Source organism: Lissotriton helveticus, chromosome 4_1, assembly GCF_964261635.1.
Source record: "Lissotriton helveticus chromosome 4_1, aLisHel1.1, whole genome shotgun sequence".
Classification (NCBI taxonomy): domain Eukaryota; kingdom Metazoa; phylum Chordata; class Amphibia; order Caudata; family Salamandridae; genus Lissotriton; species Lissotriton helveticus.
In genome coordinates this window covers 67294635-67319700 of record NC_136063.1, presented here as the reverse complement: position 1 = coordinate 67319700, position 25066 = coordinate 67294635, and the positions used below count along the sequence as shown (strand labels likewise).

The 25066-nt window shown below is 48.3% G+C and overlaps 1 protein-coding gene across 1 annotated transcript in view; it reads left to right on the top strand.

Annotated features, from left to right (window-relative positions):
• The window catches only part of LOC144826954 (embryonic protein UVS.2-like), a 79535-nt gene extending 61948 nt beyond the window's left edge, over nucleotides 1–17587 (top strand). The window contains exons 9-13 of the mRNA XM_078685415.1: nucleotides 259–374; nucleotides 1779–2004; nucleotides 2928–3046; nucleotides 11428–11650; nucleotides 17459–17587. Coding sequence (XP_078541541.1) covers nucleotides 259–374; nucleotides 1779–2004; nucleotides 2928–3046; nucleotides 11428–11650; nucleotides 17459–17469 — 695 coding nt within the window. The 3' untranslated portion in view covers nucleotides 17470–17587. The remainder of the gene's footprint in view (nucleotides 1–258; nucleotides 375–1778; nucleotides 2005–2927; nucleotides 3047–11427; nucleotides 11651–17458) is intronic.
• Nucleotides 17588–25066: the final 7479 nt, after the last annotated feature.

Here is a 25066-nt window from a genome sequence, read left to right as displayed (position 1 = left end):
AGTTTTTGGTACCTACTTATATTCTTGTCTGTGCTTCCATATCATTGCTAAGATCAGCACCAGCCACAGAGATCATTGTTTAGGTCAAGGGGCTTCCTCCTGGTGGAGATATAAAGATGCCAGCTTAAATACTAGTGAATCTAACTGAGCCATTCTCAGTAGGAGCCGTTGGAGGGAGGTAACTCAACCTGTCAGGGATATTGTGCAGTTTCAAGACATTAATATTCAAAGAATTTTCCTTTTCATATTTGGTTTTAGGTGTTTGCAGCACTATTTTACCTAACCCGACCGGCACTCTGGCGTCCTCCAATAACCCTTCCTCGTACCCAAACAACGTCAACTGTGTCTACCTGATCCGAGTGCCTTCCGATAAGGTAGGTCCTTCACAGACAAGCTGATGGAGCTAGTCGCGCTTCCCTCCTGCCAGAGTCCTGAGCTGCCTAGGGGTGGGACTTAGAGTAGCGCGCTGGGTTAGGAGCTGCCTGATTGGTGGCCGAGGAAGCTGCTGAGATAGGTTTCTCTGGTTAGAGTGGTCCATGAGTGAGGAGGAGAAGGATCTGTCCTTGGAATGATCTCACCAATAACATCAGCACCATAGCTGCAGAGCTTCAGAGAAGAACCAATCAGAAGGTATTATTGAGATCTACTGTAGGGCTGACACCGCAGAGTAGATGGAATAAAGCTTAAAGAGAGGGTCTACAAGGGGTAAATAAGTCAGACTTTAATCAAGTTCAAATCGGGCTTCAAAGAAATGTCACATGGGGGCAATAAACAAAGGTGAGAGGGAATGCCAGTGGAGTTCCCCAAAGGATATGGGCACAGAAGGATTACCTATTAATGGACAGTGTATAAGGACAAACTACTGGGGTGCACAGCGATAGGTGTCACCCCCTGAGTGTATGGTAAAGAATATTGAGTTTTGAATACAGTGCAACAAAAACATCTTAGCCAAAATATCAGCTAACAAAGTATGGTTTAGGTCAATATGTATGGGTAAGTGAGACTTCCGGTACTTAATTCCACATTTATCTTGAGAATACAGAGATATATGGCGTCAAGGTAGGCTGATGTGAAGAGTAGTAAATCTTTACTTAGCTGTACACACTCTGGATGTTGTGATAGCTGATATTCTGGCTACAATACTTTTGTATGTGATATTTCTCTGCTCAATATTCACCACCAACCCTTGCACAAAGCATGAGCATCTGTTCCCAGTGTGGAAATCCTTTGTGAGATTTCATCTGAAGAGCTGCAGCCTTCTTCCTGTCATGGTCTGCTGGTGGGCATCACTCACACTCAAAGGTAGGACACAGGTGATTGTGCCCAGAGAGGTGGAGGGCCTTCCTTAAGAGCCCAATGAGGAGACAACTGTACCATGTGCCTTGAAGCTTACCCCAGCTTGGCTCTCTCAGTTACTCCTTTAACTTGACTGACAGCCCCAGCTTAGCACAGGCAACAAGAACCCTGTATTTTAACTTCTTCACAAGAGGCACCAAAGCTTCAGAACAGTGTTGGTTCCAAGTAGAGGCACCATGAGAGAAGACAGGAGGTGCAGGGACCGCATAAGGGTGTCATGTCTCTTTGAACACACAAATGAAGTTTAGTGATGGTGGCGAAGGAGGCTAGAAATAGAACAAGTCAATGCAAAATCACCGGCTGAGTCTAGTCTGCGGATAACTTTAAAAAACTGAAAATCAGTCCTTTTTAAACAAATGATGGATAGAAAGTTCTAGACACCCTGGAGGTTGTATGTCTGATTTACTGCTCTTTCTTCTCAGATTCTCCTACAGTTTGATGCCTTCGATCTCCAATCCTCCTCAAACTGCGCCTCCGACTACCTCACAATTTACGATGGCGACAGTAAGGCAGCCCCAGTCTTAATCAGCAAAGCGTGTGGGACCGGACAGCTCCAGCCATTCATGTCATCTGGAAATGAGATGCTGCTGGAGTTTGTGACAGACGGCTCCATCACCGCCAGTGGGTTCAAGGCCTCCTACAGCAGTGGTACGTTCTTGGTGTCGGGGCACTTTAAGTCAGTGGAGGGAGGTCTTCAAGGCCTCCTACAGCAATGGTACGGTCCTTGGTGTCAGGCCGCTCTCATTCAGGGAGCAGGAATGCAGAAGCCTCCTACAGCAATGGTATGGTCCTTGGTGTCAGGCGGCTCTCATTCAGGGAGCAGGAATGCAGAAGCCTCCTACAGCAATGGTACGGTCCTTGGTGTCACTCTCAGATTGGGGAGGAAGGAAGCAAAGGCCTTCTACAGCAATGGGGAAGGGAGCTCACCAAGACTTCTTGTTGGGATCCAGTGAGCTGTGCTCCCAGGATATCTGGGTGTGTTGGCATAAGGCTCACTGCAGGAAGTGCTTGTTTCTCAGAGTCAATAGGCGTCTTACCATGGAATACAAGGTATCGTGGGGCCAGTACACCAACAAAATTCTGTTGAGTCTAGGGAAAGGAGCAGCGGGTGGTCATGGATTAGCGTTTTTTTGTTTCTGATTTCTCTGCCGGTGGAGTCTTGGCCACCAATGATCGGGGGGTGACAAATATCACACTGTGCACAAAATATATGGGAACACATATGATTAGTGACGTGGGAGAGTACTGACAAGAATCTCTGAAAGTGGGGGTCCTTTATTGGCAGTGATATGAGCTCTGTTATTTACCATCCTGACAGTAAATGTGTACTTTCTGACTGGAACGCCATGTCTCCAGTTTCTTGCCATGTACCACTATTTTTGAGGACATGTGAGCTGAGGCACAAACAGCGTGCAGGCGGCATCAGGCAGGACCCTACTCCTGGCTCTGGGTTGGCACACAGTTGTGGAAGGGCTGAAGCTGAGATGTGTTTTTTGCATGCGGACTTTGTACACTCATCATCAGTACTCTATGCGCTGAGCGCTAAGATGATTTTTTCTTCTGTTTGACAGTAAAATGTGGCGGCACATTCACCAGCTCTGACGGCACCGTCTCATCCCCTAACTTCCCCAACAATTACGATTCCAACATGGACTGCGGCTTCTACATCACGGCTCCAGCTGGATCCAAGGTAAGTGCAGGAGCTACCCAATGTCATTCTAGTACTGAGAAAAAACAGAAGGTAAGCCTAGCAGACCCTGGAATCATGAAGAACCTTTTAGAAGGTTCGCCAGAGAGGGTGGTATGACATCATGACTTTCCAGGACAGCTTTAAACAAGCATTAGTAAATGCATTAGGTTTCGCCTATGTGATTAATAAGCTTTTTTTGAAAGTTGTAGTTTGCTGAGTAGTTGTACAATGTTGTACAATGTAAGTTACAGAAAGTCTGTTAAAGAGTTATGACTTGTTTATGTACAAAAAGACAATATATTGGGTTGTTACTAGTGGTATTATAAAGTTGGGAGATTGGGTAAAAGGTAGAGGACAAACATAAAAAAAAACATATACCTGATAAGTAGACTTGAAAATAGTGCAGCTATGGGAATAATAGGTAAAGGGTGGATGGAAAATCATACAAGAACAGCAAAAGCACTGTTTTTGCAAATCAAAACAACAAGATTACGAAAAGTAGATATAAAAGGTGCTGTTTGGTTATTGCCCATTGGTAAGATAAACAAATGAAAATTACAATGTTTAAATAAGCATTTGAGCAGTTGTGCAATATAAGTGAAAGAAACACACTGAAAGTGAGACTGTTGTTTTATTGAGAAGTGCAAGTTTTTTTTTATTGCAGATTTCTCTTACGAAGTTTTTATTTATTTTGCTTTGCACATTTTTCTTTTATTATTGCGAAAATACTTAAGCATGAACATACATTCTGAAACAATAATGAATTGTTAGAAATGGGATCTCTGGTTGGCTAAGGCTTGCGCCAAAGCCAGGCAGAGACCACCACTCTAGTCAGGGCAAGGGAGTTACACGCAAAAGATAACCCCTGCTCACCCCCTCAGTAGCTTGGCACGAGCAGTCAGGCTTATCCATGAGGCAATGTGTAAAGCGTTTGCACAACACACACACACAACAGCAGCAACACACTAGGCACACCACAAAAGGAACTCCACAAAAGGTTATATATAAAAATAGCCTTTGTATTACCATAAACACATTAGATCATATTCACACAATTTACACTGTGCCAACTGGCACTGGGCAGTATCTACAGGGGATTATATACACATGACAGGGCCAATTGGGCCACTGTCAGAACAATCACAAAGGGAAATTAGCAAATGTAGAACATATAATAACTGTGGCATAAAATAATAATTGTAGAGCGCAACCAGTAATTACTGGCGGAATAATGACCTCAGCATTATCACATTAGGCATAAACACATTAAGAGGCATAAATCACGGTGCATAAATACAGCACATAACTCACATGTCCTGCGCACCTCCATAAATTACAGTATGCACCAATCACCTTGCACAAGAATCACATTAGGCCTAAATCACATTACGGCATAGGCATCACCGTACAAATACATCATGTATTTACCATCATAAACCCAGTGTGCACTAAGCGGGGGCACCACACACTGAACTGGCCCTAGGCCAAGTCGTCTCTCACAGGGCTCCAACGCCCTATGTTCAACAACAGTCAGGGCTGGCTGAAATGCAGCGAAGTAAAAGTGCACAACAGATTCGGCCTAAACGTGGCAGCTGCCCACTACTTGCTGGGCAGCTGTAAAATGAGCCCTGGCACCACAGTGCCCTCTGAGCCTCTCTTTGGGACCCTAGCAGAAGATAAACAATCCCAAGTGTTGCAGCTGCCTGTGCTCTCACAGGGCATCTGAAAGTAGGAGTTCACCACTGTACCCTGACCCCTCCCTGGGGCCCTTATGAATAAACTATGGGCACTGTTGCAGCTGCCCGCTCTCAGGTGGGGCAGCTGGTGAAAATAGCACTGGTTCCGCAGGGGCTCTAGAAGTCCACACCAGGACTCTCCCACTGGATTGGCCTCTAAGTCCCCCGGGGCCTCCTCACGACAATGTGGCCCCAAACAAAGTCAGTACAGCAGGAGTTGGGGAGCGGGCACCGGAAATGTGCCCCGACACCCCCTCTTACGACTACACCACTGCCTTACTCACCGGGTTCTTCTGCAGCTGCACGCGGGGTACTCCTGCAGTGGCTGCGGCTCATCTCTTCTAACCGCGGTGGGGCAGGCACCGGCAATGAGCCTTGTACCACCTCCGCCTTCTCTTTGATGGCCGTGCTTCTCCTGTGGAGCCTCCGAGGCTCCAGGCACGTGGGACGCCCCTGACGTCAGGACTCCTCTGGGCAGACCGGTGGTCAGAACGGCCAGCACAGGAGAGCACCCGCTCCTCGGGGGCTCTCTCTCTCATCTGCAAGGCGGCCTCCTTCAGTCTACAGGAGCACGGGGTGGGTTCCCGTCCGCTTCCTGTTTCTGGGCGCTGGAGCGCGGGGTGGGCTCCCCTCTGCTCCCAGCCTTTTCGCTAGGGATTCCGTGGGCGCGGGCCTTCTCTCGGGACAGCGGAAATCCCGCCCCACGTCAGGCAACACGCGACCTGATTTCCGGTCTTGGCACCACTGCGGTGCTCCGTCTTTCCGGGCTGCGGCAGTGATGCGGGGCAGATGAGGGATCCCCATGCCCTGTTTAAAATGGTCGCAGATCCGCGCTGCAGCCAGAAAATAGAAGCGCTGCTTCTCTAAAGAAAGGCACCACCATAAAGTGGTCCTCAGGAAAGGAAGGTCAAGCGCTTCTCCAGGCAATAAAAATATAGTGCTCCCCAGGCGCTCAAGCACAAAGTCCAGATAAAGTCTTTTGGGAATGAAGGGAGGGCAAAGGCTGGGCCCAGGCAGGTCAGATCACAGGGCCCTCCAGCAGGGAGGCAGTCCCTAGTGGCAGTTCCTCCTGGCGCCCAGCAGCAGCAGCAGGCCCCCCTTAAATCAGGAACAGCAGAGAGAACAACTTTCATGGGGTCACAGCCCCTTCTTTTATACACAGATTTCCTTTGTCACAAAGGTGCAGGGCAAGGGGGAAACCAGATGCAACTGGTTTGGGGGAGCTTTGGAGCACTTTGTTGTGCTCCGCTCCTCTCCCCTTTGTCAGGTGGGGGCTAGGTGCTCAGACGCACCACAGGGCGCGGAGCCAGCATTGTGGAGGGAGGGCCCAGCCCTATTCAGGTCCCGGGTGTAACTCCTCCCATCTACATGCAGATCTCCCTATTCACCACTGGGCAGACCCATCCTGGCTCCTGGAGCCAAGCACACCATCCAGCACCTGTTAATCACAAGCCAGACATGCACTCCACATCAGGCAGGCAGACACACAGCACACAGAAATGCCAACTTCTAAAAGTGGCACTTCTCCACTAGTCATAATAAATCTGCGCACACCATTGCGCAGCATTTATTCTCACAAGTTCGCACATACCAAACTCCCCCCTGCACTCCTCTCACACCAGGAATTACCATGGACACATATATCCCCCATGCGTTCCTACGGGAGGGCAGGCCACTCTCCCCACACGCACTCAGAGTGCGCACACACTTTACACTGCGGCACAGTGCTAAAGTGCGCAGAAGCCAAAAGCTCCAAGTATCAGGTCACATTAAAAGGCAAAAAGTTTAGGGATGAACCTGCCAAAAGAGCCAAGTCCGACATGAACATATTGTAAATATTTCCACTTGCATTGTCATTGGCATTGTGTTAATTATGGTTTACTATTTTTCTTTATTTAGACAGTACACTGTGGCATTTTTCATTTTTGTGCTATATACTTTGAAGTTTGTATGTTGTAAATAATCCTGTATTTTCTCTCAAGGCATTTGTCATAAGTCCCGGTGCCACTGCACCTGCTTCACCGTTGAAATCATGACCCTAGTGCCTGCTAGATAACTGCTTTAAGAATGTGGAGTTGGTGTTCTTTATATTATATAACAACGAAAATACAGTAGGCTATTTTAGCAATTATTAAACTAAAATACCCGGCATAAAGCGAGCTAAATTAGTCCAAGCGTTTGCCTGTTTTAAGAATGTGTCAGTTGATGTTCTTTATATTATATAACAATGAAAATGGAAGCTGGAAGCTGTTTAAATTACTTCAGAGGACTCAACCCCTTTTTAGCAATTCTTAAGTTAAAGACCTACGCATTAAAAGTATGCAAATAAATGTGAATGTATTTTATATCCACAAAAAGACGAATGGCAAACTTCTTACTATAAGGAAATAACTCCTGCTTCAGTTTACAGAGTATCGCTCAATTACACATTGCTTATTCATCCGGACAACGGAAAAAACAGCAAATGATATAACATATTTTGTGCTAGAACAATACTAACTGCACAGTAAAGGCCAGTCCAAAAAAAAGCCAGTCTTACCATCTACCTGCTTACTAAGCTAAATGCCTGGTGTTAAAAGAGTCGAGAACTCACATCAAAGAAAAAAAATAAAGTAGCACAAATCATATAAAGTCACCAAACACGCTTGTTCACAAAGACGAGCTTTGTCGCAATGCGACAGCAATGACCAGCAGCTGGAATTTTTTTATTTACTGCTCTTGAAACTATAGGCTGCAATCACACAACTCAAGGAATACTTTTAGAACAGGCACAGGACCGTGTTTACAGTCCAGACTCTGCAGCAGTTTTCTGGCGCTGTAATGTTATACAGAAACTGTCCCGACGGATAAAGGAGGTTAAAACATCCCTTCAGAGCTCCAGGGAGCGTGCTCATGTAAAGCACTGCAATCAGTTCGTTAGAGCTAACGCGACATAACGCGCCAACAACAAACACATGACACAGAAAAAAACTATTTTATTAGCAACAAACACATGACACAGAATAAAATGCAATGTTATTAGTGGAACAAAATCATAAAGAATGTGAAATGTGCCAAAGGTTCCACCCACTAAAGCAAAGGTAAACAAGCTTGTTTTACATGTGTGCAGTCAGAGGAAGATAAGTATCAGGAAACAGTAAGCGCTGTGCAGCCTTAACGTAAGAACAAAGGTTCCACAACTTTTGAGCCCAGTGCCACTGCACCTGCTGCACGATTGCAATTATGACCATGGTGCCTGCAAGATATTTGTATTTGAGACTGCCTGTTTTGTAGTAGTTGTTAAATATAGCAATAATTGGTGTTTAGAGGAGTTATGACAACTTTTGGCCCTGGTGCCACTGCACCTGCTACACCATTTCAATCATGACCCAATTGCCTGCAATGTAACTGCACTTGTGAATGCCTGTTTGGTAGTAAAATATAGAAATATTTAGTGTTTAGTGGTGTGCCTCGAGCCTTTGGTCCCGGTGTCACTGCACCTGCTGCACCATTATGATCATGGCCAAGGTGCCTGCTAGATAACTGGACTTGTGACTGTCTGTTTAGTAGTAACAATTAGCAGTATTCTGGGTTTAGTGGGATCCGTAGACCTGTTGGCCCTGGTGCCACTGCACCTGCTGCACCATTCAAATCATGCCTCTTTTAACTGCAAGGTAACTGCACTTGTGAATGTCTGTTTAGTAGTCAAATATAGCTATATTAAGTGTTTAGTGGTGTGTCTCAAGCGTTTGCTCCCGGTGTCACTGCACCTTCTGCACCATTGTAATCATGACCCTAGTGCCTGCTAGTTAACTGCACTTGTAACTGTCTGTTTAGTAGTAACATTTTGCAATAATCTGTGCTTATTGTGTTCCCTAAAGCTTTTGTCCCTTGTGTGACTGCACCTGCTGCACCATTTATATCCAGCCCTTCTTAACTGTAAGGTAGCTACAATGGTGACTGCCTGTTTAGTAATAAAATATAGCAATATTAGGTGGTTAGAGGGACATAACGAAATGTAAATAGTACGCAGCGTTAACCAAAAGAAAAAAAAATTCAAACCACAAATGCGGATGGGAATGAGTAGTTAGGCCATAGGAAATTGATAAGAAAGACACCAAAGGGAGGATGGGAACAACATATAGAAAAGGAGGAAAGTAAACCGGCAAGCATATGGGCCAATAAAATGTGAAGGTGGGTTGCAAGTCCTTTTTAAGATATATTAAAAACATAGGGAGCATGGCTAACAGCCGAAGGTGGCTGATGCGTAATCTGTGTGTTCCTGGACCCAGGCCCCAATATCCTTCTTTTATCCTACGCCTACGTGCAGCATCGGGCTCCCTACTCAGACCTGGAGCGGTACCGTGCTGTGCACTGACACCCCTGGCGGGCGTTTAGTGTGTGAAATAAGGCCTGACCACTAAAAACTCCTATACCTCACTGCGCTGACAACATGGTGGGCACACGAGTGAACTCGAAGGTTGCAGTATAAGAGCGACCCAGGCAGCCCCCAGTGCTCCTCACCCCACAATCAGCTATACCCAACAACGGGGCGGCATAGCTGACGCAACTGGGTTCGGCACAATTGGACTGCTGCCGAGCATTTCTGCTGCACGAGTGGGCCGGATGCAGTCATGCCCGGCTCCGCGTTTCGGCCTATATACTCCCCAGCTACCCCCGCCGCCGCACTGACTAAGGTGAGGAGAGGCCCTGGATCTGACCACGTGGGCATCTGGGATGACTGTGACTGAATGCCTGGGGTGGAGATGTGATGCATTGAATTCAAGTGCCCTGATCTGGCATTAGCGCTCGGCGATTTGCTTTCGCTGTACCGGAGGATCTATTGCAGACCGGTCTGCACCTGCAGAATGCCACCCTGATTCCGTGGGCTACCCCCCCTCTATTAGGGAACCTCTCGGAACATCCCTGTGAAACCCTGGTATCATTACTGAATACAAAATATAACATTCTCAGTAAAATTCTGGCCTGCCGACTGCTCCCATTACTCCTGCACTTGATCCACATAGATCAATGTGGTTTTGTTCCCAGACGCATCACCTCCTTGATCATGAAGTGCCTGTTTGTAATAATGGACATAGCCCAAGACCGCCACCCATATGCCGGCTGCCTTTCCGTAGATATCTAACAAGACTTTGATACCCTATGCTGGGAATCCCATGCTTGCTGCTTTGATTCGCTACGGGATACCCCCGGCTTATATCCGGTAGGTGAAACTACTATATTCAGGCACAAGTCGTAAAAAAAGAAGTGGGGGGACGCTGTCACCGGAAGTGACGTGACAACAGGAAGTGACGTCATGAAAGGTGCCGAGCTCCTCGTCCCAGAGAGGCCAAAGAGTGAAGTTCAGCTGTTTGGCTATATCCATCACCTACGGCCAGAGCCAGAACTGATCCCCATATCTTCGATCCCTACCAGGTGTCTCGCGGCACTCAGCAGGGTAGCCCTGTTTCCCCAACCCTCTTAATATTGGCGGATGAGCCAATCGCGCAGGGGATCCGTCAGATGGTGGACCACAGCGGGGTCACTTTAGACCCAGTGGTGCATTCCATGTCTCTATATGCCAATGACATGCTTCTGTATTTCAAAGACCTCCGGGAGGGAAAATAAGAGATAGCCAAGTTGCTGTCCTTCTTTGGCCACTTGTCAACACTGCAAATTAATGCATATAAATCTTGTGCTTACTTCTTTACTAATACATATACAGAGCCCACATTTGGATTTGGTGACACACAACTACAAACAGCACAAAGCACCTTTTGCTACCTTGGGATTCAGATATACCACAAAATACAAGACCTATTGGGGGGCAACCTCATACATACGATTAACAGACTGATATCTCATGTGTCGTTTTGGGTCACATTACCCCTGTCGATACAGGGCCGTCTGTCCCTGGCATAAATGCTGATGTCGCTAACTTGCCCTGCTTGCTGTACCACTATGTGAATTTACCGATGATTATACCGGCATGGGTGTTTAAACTGTTGAACACCATACTGATTGATTTCACATGGGAGAGGGGACCCCGCAGAGTCAGCTACATAAACTGCAGTTACCAGCATCCAGGTGCGGCATGGGGGCTCCAGACTTCAAAGCATATTTTATAACTGACCAACTACAGTGGCAGGATAGTGATGGTAAATAAGAGCTAAAACATACTTCTGTTTCCTTATGTCATGCTGCCACCTACTGGCAGGAGAGTGATGGTAAATAAGGGCTAATGCATACTTCTGTTTCCTTATGTCATGCTGCCACCTACTGGCAGGAGAGTGATGGTAAATAAGGGCTAATGCATACTTCTGTTTCCTTATGTCGCACTGCCCCCTGCTGGCTGGATAGTAATGTTAAATAAAGGCTAAAACATACTTCTCCTTTCTTATGTCACATTGCCTGCTCCTGGCAGGACAGTGATGGTAAATAAAGGGCAACGCATAATTCTCGTTCCTTATGTCACACTGCCTCCTGCTTACAGGACAATGATAGTAAATAAGGGCTAATTTATACTTCTGTTTCCTTATGTCACACTGCCCCCTGCTGTCAGGACAGTGATGGTAAATAAGAGCTAAAATATACTTCCCCTTTCTTATGTCTCACTACCCGGTACTATTTAAGGACTAACACACACTTCTTATTTACACCCTGCAGGTTTCATTGACATTCACATCTATTGCCCTTGAACCTAATCCTACGTGCAACGCTGATTCCTTGTCTATTTTCGATGGTGCCAAGACCACCTCCCCACTTATTGGCAAATACTGCAAATCCATGCCAGTCGCACCAGTGACTTCCACCGGGAGCTCCCTTCTGCTCCAGTTCCACAGTGATGGCTCATTGAACATGAAGGGATTCCAGGCCACCTACACCTTCGGTAAGTTTATTTGCGGTAAAGAGACTACTGGCTCTTCATCACTGAGCTAGGCACAGCAGGGAGGTGTCTTTTCTTATCTGAGAAGAAGTGGCAGAAGGCCTGTGTGGCACCATGGCATGCGCTCCAGTTTACTGTGCATGGGGTTAGCCTGTACCCTCTGGATGCTGAGCCTGCGCAGAAGAGATACCCAAGGCTCCATCACGAATAAAGTGTGTACAAAGAGCACAAGTTGGCACTGTAGTCCACCCATTAATCACAGGGGTCAAGAAGGGGCCTTTCTTGCCTTAAGGGTCAGTTGAAGATATTCACACACACGGTACATGGACTGGATGTAAAGGTTTGACCCTAGTGCATTGGAAGGCTGAACCACACACATGTCCACCAATACTTAAACAAAGTTCCAACACATGGGACCTTACTTTGTGAAAGTCCTTCCTGGGCTGTCACATGTGATGTAAACTAGTGAAAGGTTGTGCAACTTAGATCAGACAGCAAGACTCAATAAATAAGGGAACAATGGCAGGGAAACTATAAATGCAAGTATAAAATTACCTTAAAGATTCAGGTTTCAAGGTCAGCATGTGAAAGATTGCTGAGGTCTGACCAATGAGCACCACTCCGTAAGGGATTGAGATTGGTGTGGTAGCAGCAGAAAAGGATTAGCTTAATGTATACTATATACATAAATGATTCTTGAATACCTGAGAGCTCTGAAATAGATTTCCATTCACTCCTGAAGTCAGGGTGTGGTGTTCAGATACACTTTCAGATACAGCTTTGGCCACTGATGGACCCTTTCACATCTCCAAGGATGCCCATCACAAAAGGCACTAGTGCCAATTAATCAATAAACTCATCTCCCACATCTAACTTCAGCAGTAGTGACATGACGAAGGACACTGCTCCTGATCAATAAATAGCCTCGTCTCCCACCATTTAACTCTGGTAGTAGTGACGTGTGTCAGGATACTCGTACATATTAATACATATCCTCCACTCCCACCATCTAACTCAGGTAGTAGTGACATACGTCGAAGGACACTAGTGCCAATCAATAAATAGCCTTGTCTCCCACCATCTAACTCTGGTATGAGTGATTTCCCTTTCAGTGGAAGACAAAGGGGGTCATCTAGCAGTTGGTGGAGTGACAGCTTAGAGCTCTGAAATAGTTTTCCACTCACTCCTGAAGTCAGGGTGTGGGGTTCAGATACATATTCAGATACCGCTGTGGCCACTGCTGGACCCTTTCACATCTCCCAAGGATGCCCATCACAAAAGGCACTAGTACCAATTAATAAATAAACTCATCTCCCGCATCTAACTTGAGTAGTAGTGACATGTTGAAGGGCACTAGTGCCAATTAATCAAAGCCTTGTCTCCCACATCTAACTTCAGTAGTAGTGAAATGTCGAAGGGCACTAGTGCCAATTAATAAATAGCCGTGTCTCCCACCAAATTACTCTGGTAATAGTGACATGAATCGAAGGACACTAGTACATTTTAATAAATATCCTACTCTCCCACCATCTAACTCTGGTAGTAGTGACATGTGTGAAAGAGCACTAGTGCCAATCAATAAATAGCCTTGTCTCCCCAGTCTCATTCTGGTAGTAGTGACACGTGTGTAAGGGCACTAGTGCCAATTAATAAATAGCCTCATCTAGCACAATCTAACTCTGGTAGTAGTGACGTGTGCCAAGGGTACTGGCACCAATTAATAAACAGCCTTGTCTCCCACACCTAACTTCAGTAGTAGTGACATGTCGAAGGGCACCAGTGCCAGTTAATAAATAACCTCTTCTTCCACCATCTAACTCTGGTAGTAGTGACGTGCGTCAAAGGGCACTAGTGCCAATTAATAAATACCCATGTCTCCTTCCATCTAACTCTTGTAGTAGTGACATGTGTCTTGAAGCACTAGTGTCAGTTAATAACTATCCTCCTCCATGAATATCTAACTCTGGTAGTAGTCACATGCGTTGAAGGGCACAAGTGGCAATTAATGAATGGCCTCGTCACCCACCATCTAACTTTGGTAGTAGTGACATGTGATGGGGCACTAGTTCCAGTTAATAAATAGCCTTGTCTACCACAATCTAACTCTTGAAGTAGTGACATGTGTCTTGGGGCAGTAGTGCCAATTAATAAATAGCCTCGTCTCCCATCATCTAACTCTAGTAGTAGTGACGTGTCGAAGGGCACTAGTGCGAATTAATAACTAGCCTTGTCTCCCACCATCTAACTCTGGTAGTAGTGACATGTGTCAAGGGGCATTAGTGCCAATAAATAACTAATCTCATCTCCCACCATCTAACTCTAGTAGTAGTGGCGTGTGTCAAAGGGCAGTAGTGCCAATTCATAAATAGCCTCGTCTCCACCATCTAACGCTGGTAGTAGTGGCATGTGTCAAAGGGCAGTAGTGCCAATTCATAAATAGCCTCGTCTCCACCATCTAACTCTGGTAGTAGTGGCATGTGTCAAAGGGCAGTTGTGCCAATTAATAAAAAGCCTCGTCTCCACCATCTAACTCTAGTAGGAGTGGCATGTGCCAAATGGCAGTAGTGCAAAATAATAAATAGCCTCGTCTCCACCATCTAACTCTGGCAGTAGTGACATTTGTTGAAGGACACTAGTGCATAGTAATACATAACCACCTCTCCCACCATCTAACTCTGGCAGTAGTGACATGTGTCGAAGGACGCTATTACATATTAATACATTACCACCTCTCCCAACATCTAACTCCAGTAGTAGTGGCATGTGTCAAAGGGCAGTAGTGCCAATTAATAAATAGCCTTGTCTCCACCATCTAACTCTGGTAGTAGTGGCGTGTGTCAAAGGGCTGTAGTGCCAATTATTACATAGCCTTGTCTCCACCATCTAACTCTGGTAGTAGTGGCATGTGTCAAAGGGCAGTAGCGCCAATTAATAACTAGCCTCCTCTTCCACCATCTAACTCTGGTAGTAGTGACGTGTCTAAGGGCACTAGTGCCAATTACTAAATAGCCTCGTCTCTCACCATCTAACTCTGGTAGTAGTGACATGTGTCGAACACACTAGTACATATTAACACATAACCACCTCTCCCACCTTCTAACTCTGGTAGTAGTGGCATGTGTCAAAGAGCAGTAGTGCCAATTAATAAATAGCCTTGTCTCCACCATCTAACTCTAGTAATAGTGACGTGTGTCATAGGACACTAGTGCAAATTAATAAATATCCTCCTCTTCCACTATCTAACTCTGGTAGTAGGGACATGTGTTGAAGGGCAGTAGTACATATTAATAAATATCCTCCTATCCCACCATCTAACTCTGGTAGTAGTGACGTGTGTCATTGTCCTTTCAGTGGAAGACAAAGGGGTCATTTAGCAGTTGGCATAGAGCAATCCTGCGGCCTATTGGCATTTCAGGGCCTTGCACGTCTCCTGTAGATGCCCAGTAAAGTCCGGCACGGGTGCCAGTTAATAAATGGCCTCGTCTCCCACTATCTAACTCTGGTAGTAGTGATGTGTCACGGGGCACTGGTGCCAATTCATTAATATCCTCCTCTCCCACTATCTAACTCTGGTGGTAGTAGTGATGTGTGCCAAAGGGCACTAGTACATATTAATAAATGGCCTTGTCTCCACCATCTAACTCTAGTAGTAGTGACGTGTGTCGAAGGGCACTAGTACATATGAATAAATATCCTCCTCTCCCACCATCTAATTCTAGTAGTAGTGACGTGTGTCATTGTCCATTCAGTGGAAGACAAAGGGGGTCATCTAGCAGTTGGCAGAGAGCAGTCCTGCTGCTCATTGGCATTTCAGGGCCTGGCGCGTCTCCTGTGGATGCCCAGTAAAGACAGGCACTGGTGCCAGTCCATAAAAAGCCTCCTCTCCCACCATTGTAATATGGAAGGCAAAGGGGACCATGTCAAGGAAATTGGTTTTGTCTGTTTTTTGTAATAAATCTCTGTTTTGAGGGCTTGTTTGTGAGAAGCAAAAATGAATGCTGCTGCAAACGTTACATCTAATTAGGGTGGGTGCTCTGCCTGCCAGGGCATGGGTGGAGGTGGTAACTCTGCAGCCACAGCAGCCTTCAGGCACTGACTGCTGGTGTCTGAATGACCCCAAAGTGCTGCTGACCAACTCTATCATGGGGCTGGGCTCAATTATTAACAAGCATTGGCATAGCCAATAGGTCTTGCCTTTGGGACCTTATAAGTGTTTAGGGGGGAGGCACCACGGCCAACGGGGGGCGGGGGGAATGAAAGGCACGGTGCAGAGTGAGTGGATGAGAGCTAACTGTGCAGTGTGAGTGGGCAGAAGTATATAGTGTCTGGTGAGTGCTTGGGACTAGACAGTTCAGGGCGATGGTGTAGGGTGAGTTCTTAGAAGCAGGCGGTGCATGGTGAGTGCGTGAAAGCAGGCGGTGCAGGGTGAGTGTGCAGGAATAGACGGTGCAAGGTGTATCAGGCGCCAACTGTGCTGCAGGGCAGATGGCGGAGAGTGAGTGCATAGGAGAAGGTGGCACAGGGTAATAAGTTCTCAGGAGCAGACCGTGCATGGTGAGAGCATGGGAGCATATGGCGCAGGTTAACTGCGAAAGAAGCAGATGGTGCAGGGTGTCAGGAGCAGACGATGCAGGATGTCAGGAGCAGACGGTGAAGGGTGAGTGTCAGGAGTAGGGTGTGCAGGATGTCAGGAGCAGTTTCTGCACGGTGAGTGAGCGCAGCCAGTAGTGAGTGAGCGCAACCCTGCTGCTGGAAGAGCCAGGTCAGCCTGGTTTGTTCTTCTCTCCCGGTTGGCTGAGTTCAGACTCGGTCAATTGATTTGGATGTAACAAAAAAGGAAAACATTCCCGTCCCCACTAGGCCACTGGCGTCACTGGAGCAGAACCGCGCCCGGTCCTTTAACTCATCGATGGCGCTGCGGATGATGGGAATTAGGTGGCATTAATGATGGCGGATCTGTCAGCGGGGCTTGTTTACTAAGCTGGGAGCTTCGCTCGTGCCTTTGCAGAATCGCAACTTTAACAGCCGCGGGCCGCACTTGTGTTGTGAATTAAATTATTTTGTTCATTCCAGCTGAATGGATGGTTTAAAGGGACCCCCTTGTGTGATTTTGTGCCCACCGTGCACACTACAGGGTTGAGAGGGCACAAGCGCCCCGCTGCAGCACCTACATTGGCCCCAAAAGTTAAAGTTGACAAGTACTCGTGCATGGTGATTGCGCTAAGGATGCCTGTAGACGATAGATAGAATCCTCGGAATGGCGCGATTCACAAAAACAGGATCCTCTAAAAATAAAAAATGGACAAAATAATGTAATTAGCAAGACAAGCGTGGGCCGCTGCCGCGAAAGTATCGATTCTTCGAAGGCAGGAGAGAAGCTCCCAGCTAAGTAAAACGAGGAGGAGGGGAGGCAGCAGCAGGGGGAGGGGAGAGAGGAGGGGGCCTTTCCCTTGTGGGAGCGAACAGGAACCATCTGTTTGTAATTAACATATGGTTTGAAAGCTCGCTCACGCAAGGGAATCGCCAAACGTGTACGCGTTGCCATTCAAAGCAATGCAACACATGTACGTTTTTTGCCTGCAAAGCTGAAGCGATTACTAAAGGTCTTTTTCCTAAGCAGCGCATTCTCGCTGCGTAGGCGAGACCTAAAAAAACCTGTACAATCCATTCATATTTTATATAATCAAATTATATACCAATAATCACCACAATACATTTGCATTGCACATATTCATTGGGGATCTTGAAAACCTGAGTGAGTTTTACTATTCAGTCTACAACTCATATGTGTTTTTCCATATTTACTTGCAGTGAGCGCCTAACCCAGGAGAAGCTGACATGCCACAGCTTCACAGAAGGCCATGACCCCGGAAGTACACCTATTCCACGTGAAGAATGGGTGGATGGCTTAAGGGCTGCATTTGTTTCTCTCCGAGTCTCAGTTTTTGGTCGCCCTGCTTCTCCCACTTGTTGAACATGTGGCATTTGTTCCGTTGCGTGTTGTCATGACAGGTAGTCAGAAGCTCATCGCCAGCACTGGTCGCAACAGTGAACCGAGTATTTGCAACCTGCCTGTCATCTGCTTCCTGGCTCGCCAGTGATGTATCTGATGGTGAATTATACTAAGTGTGAAATGTTACGCTGATGTGAAGTGAAATAAAGACATAAAATAAAGTGTTGACTCTTGCTGATCATGTAACAGAACCAGCTGTATATTGGAAGGTTGGGCACTGCCCTTCTGACTGGGGTCTCCTATTTCTGGGAGAGAGAGGAGAGAGAAAGTGAGAGAGAGGGGAGAGAGAAAGTGAGAGAGAGAGAGAGAGAATGTGTGTGTCTGTGTGTGTGTGTGTGTGTGTGTGTGTGTGTGTGTGCATGCATGTGTGTGTGTCTACAGTTATGACTTTTAAAATATTAGACTCTTTCTAGTGCTTAGAAACCAATAGTGCCACTTCTGGACATTTGGTCACCTCTGAACGGGACTATCACTTTTGTTTACCGAAACAGACGAATGGAGTTGTTTTGTGTAAGTTACTAACCGATTTAGTCAAATATCTGGTAAATACGGCTTCTTGAAAAAAACCTTGTAAAGGAGGGATTAGTCGGCGCTGCAGGGGCCGGCCAGGTGACGTCAAAGGTGTCGCACTGGGATTGGTCCTCGTGACCAAGACAGGGCAAAGAGCTGATTGGTGCATCACGAAAAGCAGCAAAACTATTGGTTAAGCACTAAAGAGACGTATCTTGTTCTAATCGGTACATTAGTGTAAACCGCGCTGTGATAGGTTGGTGTTACGGAACAGCAACAGGGAAGTGCGTGATCTTTTGAAAGACAGGGATTTTACAGAAAAATGGATTACTATTACGGAGAGGAAAGGAAGAAACCTCCATGGTTTGCGAAATTGAAAAGTGTGTTTGTAAAGGAAAAGGCGATAGTCACAAGAGAGGGAAAATTACTTCCTCCGCCAAAAACGCCTGCTTCCTATATGTTGTCAAAATATGGTTACCATACGTGTGTTTGGTTAGAGAATTGGGTAAGATATACCAGAAACGATGGTGTATTAGCTTTTCCGGAAGGAGTATCTTTTGATATGGCAGTTTTGAGAAATTTGAGAGAAAAGATGATGAATCTTGACCCAAGACCCAAACCGACTCAGTTTGAAGCTCTAGTTGAATGGGAGGATGAGATGCATGAATTGGAAAGCAAAAGGTTGAAAGGACATATCAGATCAAGAGGTAGATTTCGAAATCTCTGGGGGGAGACACATGAGAGTAGAATGCGTAGATGGAGTTATGTGTGATGGCATGTTTCCGGTCAGATTAGTGGATGATTATGAAGGGCGGAAATGCACAGAGAAGAGAAAAAATGTAGAAGCAGCAAACCAAGGCTATGGTGAAAGTGAATCAGAGGATGCTGTACTAGAGGAAATAATAAATAGAAGACCACCACCGTATCAACCAGGTTCTTTATGGACTATAACTAATGCCCCACCCGTAGATGAAAGGATTAATGAAACCCCAAGACAATTTTCTAATTTTAAAGATGTACCTGAAAGAATAGAAGTGAAATATTATCCGAATACTTCAATAACGGAACCAAGACTTACTGGTACCCCCAAGCAAAGTAATGAACAAGAAAATGTAAATAGGGTAGAAAGACGAGTTGAAGAACAAGTCACTACTGCTGAATATATACGATCTACAAATGCATTGACAGAACAGATACAGGAACTTACGAAAAATATGGAAGCAGTAACAGTTCCAGTAACGATAGGACCTGTAATTCCAGTGTTTGAGAATCAAAGAATAAAAGAGCCAAGTTTAACAATCCATTTGCAACAGAGTTTACAAAAAGTAAGAGAACATTTATCCTGATTTGTCAGAAATTAGACAAACCAATAATGTAAATCTGCCTGAATTGACTTTCAATCAGAGTTTACCCTATAAATATGCGACTGGAGTAGAATCTGACTCTGCTACACCTGAAAAGAGCCTAGAGAAAATAGATTTAAGGCAGACACCTGTAGGACCATCAGAGCAGGAATTAAGTGATTGGATTAAAACTCTGAAATTAAAAGAGCATGAACCTAAAGTACTGGTTGTAGCGAGACTAAAAGTGGATATGGAAGAATTAATTATTAGAACAATTGGAACAGATAGATTAAAAACATACCCAGATGATGAACTTATGTTCATGTGTAAAAGCATAACATGGTAAGCGAAGTCAGTAAATGATCAGTTGGAACGTTTGGCAAATGAATTCGAAATAGAATTTGCAAAGAATAAAACATTGCAGAAATCCTATAGAGTGGACTTTTCAGAAAAAGACATTGAAAACATGAATACTGCCGGAAGGTTGACCCAAATAAAAGAATTAATTGTGCTGTTACACAGATGGGGGGGATGTGAATAAATGGAGAGTGAAATGGGCAAAGAAGAAAGAAGAGACTAGTGATAAATCAACTTTAGCATTTCCAGTCAGAGAAAAGAGACAGTCACAAATGAATTCCCTATGAGAGAAATACCAGGAGGAGGATATGTACATGTTCCATGGAGTAGACAGGATATATTATCATTTACAAATGATTTCCCCAGATTGAGAGAAAAGCCAGTAGAATGGTATCGACAGGTAGATCGGTTTGTGAAATTTTCAAAAGTATTATGGGTTGATTTGGATGGGTTATTTGACATAGTTCTGCCAGCAGATTTGTGGACTGAGTGTAAAATCACTGTGAATTGGCCAAAAGAGGAATATCCTCAAGACAGAGTAACAGGTGCTCCGTCACCTGAAGTAATGAGAATATATGAACAAGTGATTGTATTCCTGAAGAATAAAATTCCACCAAAAGAGACAGATTGGGTAAAAATAAACAGAACTACACAGGAATCTGTGCATTCATTTTATGAGAGATTGGTATTAGTATTTAAACAATACAGTGGGTATGAAGAGTTGAACGAAAAAGACATGAGTTGTTAGAAAGGCGAACCCGGGGGAGGCAGAAGGTGTCTGACTGACCACCCCTAGGTCTACCCCTCCTTCAGAGAAGGGACCGAGTGATGTCGAGGGGCCTCCGACATGAGGGCCCTCTCCTAGAATCGTACAGCAGAGTAACCACACCACTACAAATGTACACCACACGTAGATAGAGTTTTCAATCTTTATCTGGCAATAAGTATCGTTTCAATATATACAGCAGATCCTGAGATCTGGAAAGTCTTGTGACAAAGGGCAGGGTAGCGGGACAGTCTTATAGATGGTCGGTTGCAAGGAGACTCTACGCACAGCTCTCAATCCTCGAGCTGGGGGGTTCCGGAAGGTTGGGCCGCTGCAGTACCAGCAGGCCCCAAGATGGTTCAGCGAGTGTGGACCGCGGCAGCGCCAGCAGGTTCCAAGATGGTTCAGCGAGTGTGGACCGCGGCAGCGCCAGCAGGTTCCAAGATGGTTCAGCGAGTGTGGACCGCGGCAGCGCCAGCAGGTTCCAAGATGGTTCAGCGAGTGTGGACCGTGGCAGCGCCAGCAGGTTCCAAGATGGTTACAGCAAAGATGGGCCGCGGCAGCGCCAGCAGGCTCCAAGGTGGTTACAGCGAAGATGGACCGCGGCAGCGCCAGCAGGCTCCAAGGTGGTTACAGCGAAGATGGACCGCGGCAGCGCCAGCAGGCTACAAGGTGGTTACAGCGAAGATGGACTGCGGCAGCGCCAGCAGGTTCCAGGTAGAACAGCAAGGTGAGTTCGTCTCAGGGTCAGCCGTGACAGCGTCAGCAGGGCTTCTCGACTCCGGGATACAACTGCCGTCTTACTCCGGGGCTGGCCCAGATATAGGTCTGGAGTCCTTTGATGTCCGGACCCTCTCGCCTGGGGGTCAGAGGGGCCGGGATGATGCTGTCCAGACACCCAGCAGGGTGTGGAGCCAGCGCTCAGGGAGGCCGGAGGCCGATCGAAACCAGGCATCCGGGGACGGTTGGAGAGCCATCGAAACTCCCCTCTCCTTGTCTCTGGTTGAGTGGCCACTCTACCACCCGGAGGGCTCTTGGTGCCTTGATGGCGGGCTCGCTGGGGCCGTGGCCGCGGCTGGGCCGGGACCACGTGTCTGTGACGTGATGGGCCCAAGATGGCGTCGGGCCTGGAATGAGGGTCCGGGGTGGGCACCGGACCGGTAATGCTGGGGCGGCCCAAGTGTGCTGTGTCAGTGGTTGTGGGCCGCCGGGTGGCGGATCTGGTGGTTTGTAGGTCATGCAGAGGTGTGCCCGAGGCCGACCCGGGCTGGATGGAGGGCCGATGTCGTCCGGGGCCCGCCATGCGGGAGGGGTAGGACCACGCCACGAGGCCGGGTCCAACACACGTCCCCTCCAGCTGAAGGCAGGGAAGAGTCACCCATCTTCTTGGGGATTCTTCTCGCCAAGGCGGAAGAATCTGGAGAGGCCGTCAGCGTTGGCGTGGTCGTTGCCAGGGTGATGCTCCACGGTGAAGTTCATCCCTTGGAGGGAGATGGACCAACGTAGCAACTTCGGGTTCTCGCCCCGCATCTGCATCAACCACCGCAGGGGCCGGTGGTCGGTCTGTACTCGGAAGTGGGTGCCAAAGAGGTAGGGCCGGAGCTTCTTTAGGGCCAATACGACGGCGAATGCTTCCCTCTCGATGGTGCTCCATCGTTGTTCTCAGGCCAGCAGGCGCCGGCTGATGAAGGCCACAGGAAGGTCGACTCCGTCAGAGTTCATTTGGGAGAGTACGGCCCCAATGCCGTGTTCCGAGGCGTCAGTTTGGACGATGAACTCTCTGCTGTAGTCGGGGGCCTGGAGCACCGGGGCGGTGCACATGGCAGTCTTTAGTGTCTCAAAGGCTACTTGGCACTCGGGGGTCCAGTGCACCTTCGGGGGTAGTCTCTTGGAGGTTAGTTCTGTGAGGGGCCCCACAATGCTCCCATAGTCCTTTATGAACCGCCGATAGTATCCAGTGAGCCCCAGGAAGGCTCGGACGGCGGTCTGGGTGACGGGGGGCTCCCAGGCCTGGATGGCGTCGATCTTGGGTTGAAGGGGAGCCACTTGGCCGCTCCCCACTTGGTGTCCCAGATAGGTCACGGACCCTTGATCGATCTGGCACTTGCTGGCTTTTATTGTTAGTCCGGCCCGTTGGAGGGCCGTCAGGACCTTCCAGAGGTGGGTCAGGTGCTCGTCCCAACAGAGGCTGTACACCGCAATATCGTCCAGATAGGTGGCCCTGAACTCTTCCAGCCCTGCCAGCACCCGATTCACTAGTTTCTGGAAGGTAGCCGGAGCGTTCTTCATGCCGAAGGGCATCACGTTGAAGTGGAAGTGGCCATCGGGGGTCGAGAAAGCTGATTGTTCTTGTGCCCCTGGCGTGAGGCCGATTTGCCAGTATCCGGCCGTGAGGTCGAAGGTGCTGAGGTACCTGGCGGCTCCCAGGCGATCGATCAGTTCATCCGCTCGGGGAATGGGATGGGCGTCGGTAGTCGACACAGAACCGCAGCTCCGGGGGCACCCCGGGGGCGGCGGCCTTAGGGACCAGGACGACGGGACTGGCCCATGGACTGTCTGAGGGTTCGACTACCCCTAGGGCTAGCATCTTGGAAACTTCGGCTTGGATGCAGGCCCGGACTCGGTCGGGGACGCGGTAGGCTCGGTGCCGCACGGGCGGACTGTCCCCGGTGTCGACGTCGTGAACACACCACTGAGTGACTCCGGGGGTGAGGGAAAATAAGTTCGCAAATTGACCCAGCAGTTTCTGGCAGTCCTGGCGCTGTTTGGGTGTCAGCGCGGGAGAGAGGGAGACCCCCTCGACGGAGCCATCTTTCTCGGAGGTGCTCAGGAGGTCTGGTAAAGGCTCGGAGTCGTCCTCTGCTCCGTCATCGGTAGCCAACAACAGGCTCAGTTCGGTGTGGACAAAGTGGGGCTTGAGCCGGTTGGCGTGTAGGACCCGGAGGGGGTTCCGGGGGGACTCCATGTCCACTAGGTAGGTGACGGGGCTCTTGCGCTCCACCACTTTGAAGGGCCCCGTCCATTTGTCCTGGAGGGAGCCGGGGTCGACCGGGGACATGACCCAGACCTGCTGGCCCGGCTCGAATTCAATGGACGAGGTATTTTCATCATACCAGCGCTTCATCTCCTCTTGACTGGCCTTCAGGTTGGTTTCGGCCAGTTCCCGGAACTTCCGAGTCTGGTTGCGTAGAGTCAAGAGGTATCGGAAAACATCGGGCGGAGTATCGGAGGCGGCCAGCTCCCAGCCTTCCTTGACCAGGCTGAGGGGGCCTCGCACAGGGTGTCCATATAATAGTTCAAAGGGGCTGAACCCCAGGGACTTCTGGGGTACCTCCCGGTAGGCGAACAGGAGGCATGGCAGCAGAACGTCCCATTTGCGCCGGAGGGGCTCTTCTAGGCCCTTGATCATTCCTTTCAGGGTCCTATTAAATCGCTCCACTAGTCCATTCCCTTGAGGGTGATACGGGGTGGTGAACTTATACGCGACCCCGCACTGTTGCCACAGGGACCGCATATATTTCGATATAAAGTTTGTGCCCCGATCACTTACGACCTCTCGGGGGAAGCCGACTCTAGAGAAGATCCCCATTAGCGCCCGACCCACTACGGGGGCTGTGATAGTCCGGAGGGGGATAGCTTCTGGGTAGCGGGTGGCATGGTCCACCAGGACGAGGATGAAGCGGTGCCCCTGAGAGGTTGGAGGATCCAGGGGCCCCACGATGTCGATCCCTACTCGCTCGAAGGGAGTGGTCACCACGGGAAACTGTTGGAGTGGGGCCTTGATTTTCCCCCCACTCTTTCCGCTGGCTTGGCAGGTCGGACAGGTTCGGCAGTGGTTGTACACATCGCTGCGCATCTTCGGCCAATAAAAGTGGGTCACCAGGCGGCTGTAGGCTTTGTCCTGCCCCAGGTGCCCGGCGAGGGGCACATCATGTGCCAGGTTTAAGAGAAAGTCTCTGAAGTGGAGGGGGACGACTAGCACTCGGCCGGCCCCCAGCTTGGCAATCTTTTGTTCACTGTACAGGAGGTCCTGGTCCCAATAGATCCAGTGGGACCCCGAGGAGTCTCCTGTGGCTTGCGTGGCGGCTTGTTGTCGGAGTCCCTCAAGGGAAGGACATGTCTTTTGTTCCCGACGGAACTGCTCGCGGGTGGGGCCCCCTTCTTGGCGCCACTGGGCTAGTTCGGGAAGGGGCCCGAGCTCGGGAAGTTCTTCATGGCTGGGGCCCTGCGGCCCCAGTTCGGGTTCGGCTGTGGCAGTGGCGGGTGGCGGAGGTGCCGGCCATTCAGGTTCTTCGGGCAGATTGTCTTGGGTTGGGACGGCGTCCCGGGTGGACATGGATCGGGTCGTTACGCAAACCCATTCAGGAAGGCCTAGCATCCCCAGATGCTCTCTTCGCTCGATCTGTGCCCAGGGGAAACTTTCCAGGTCG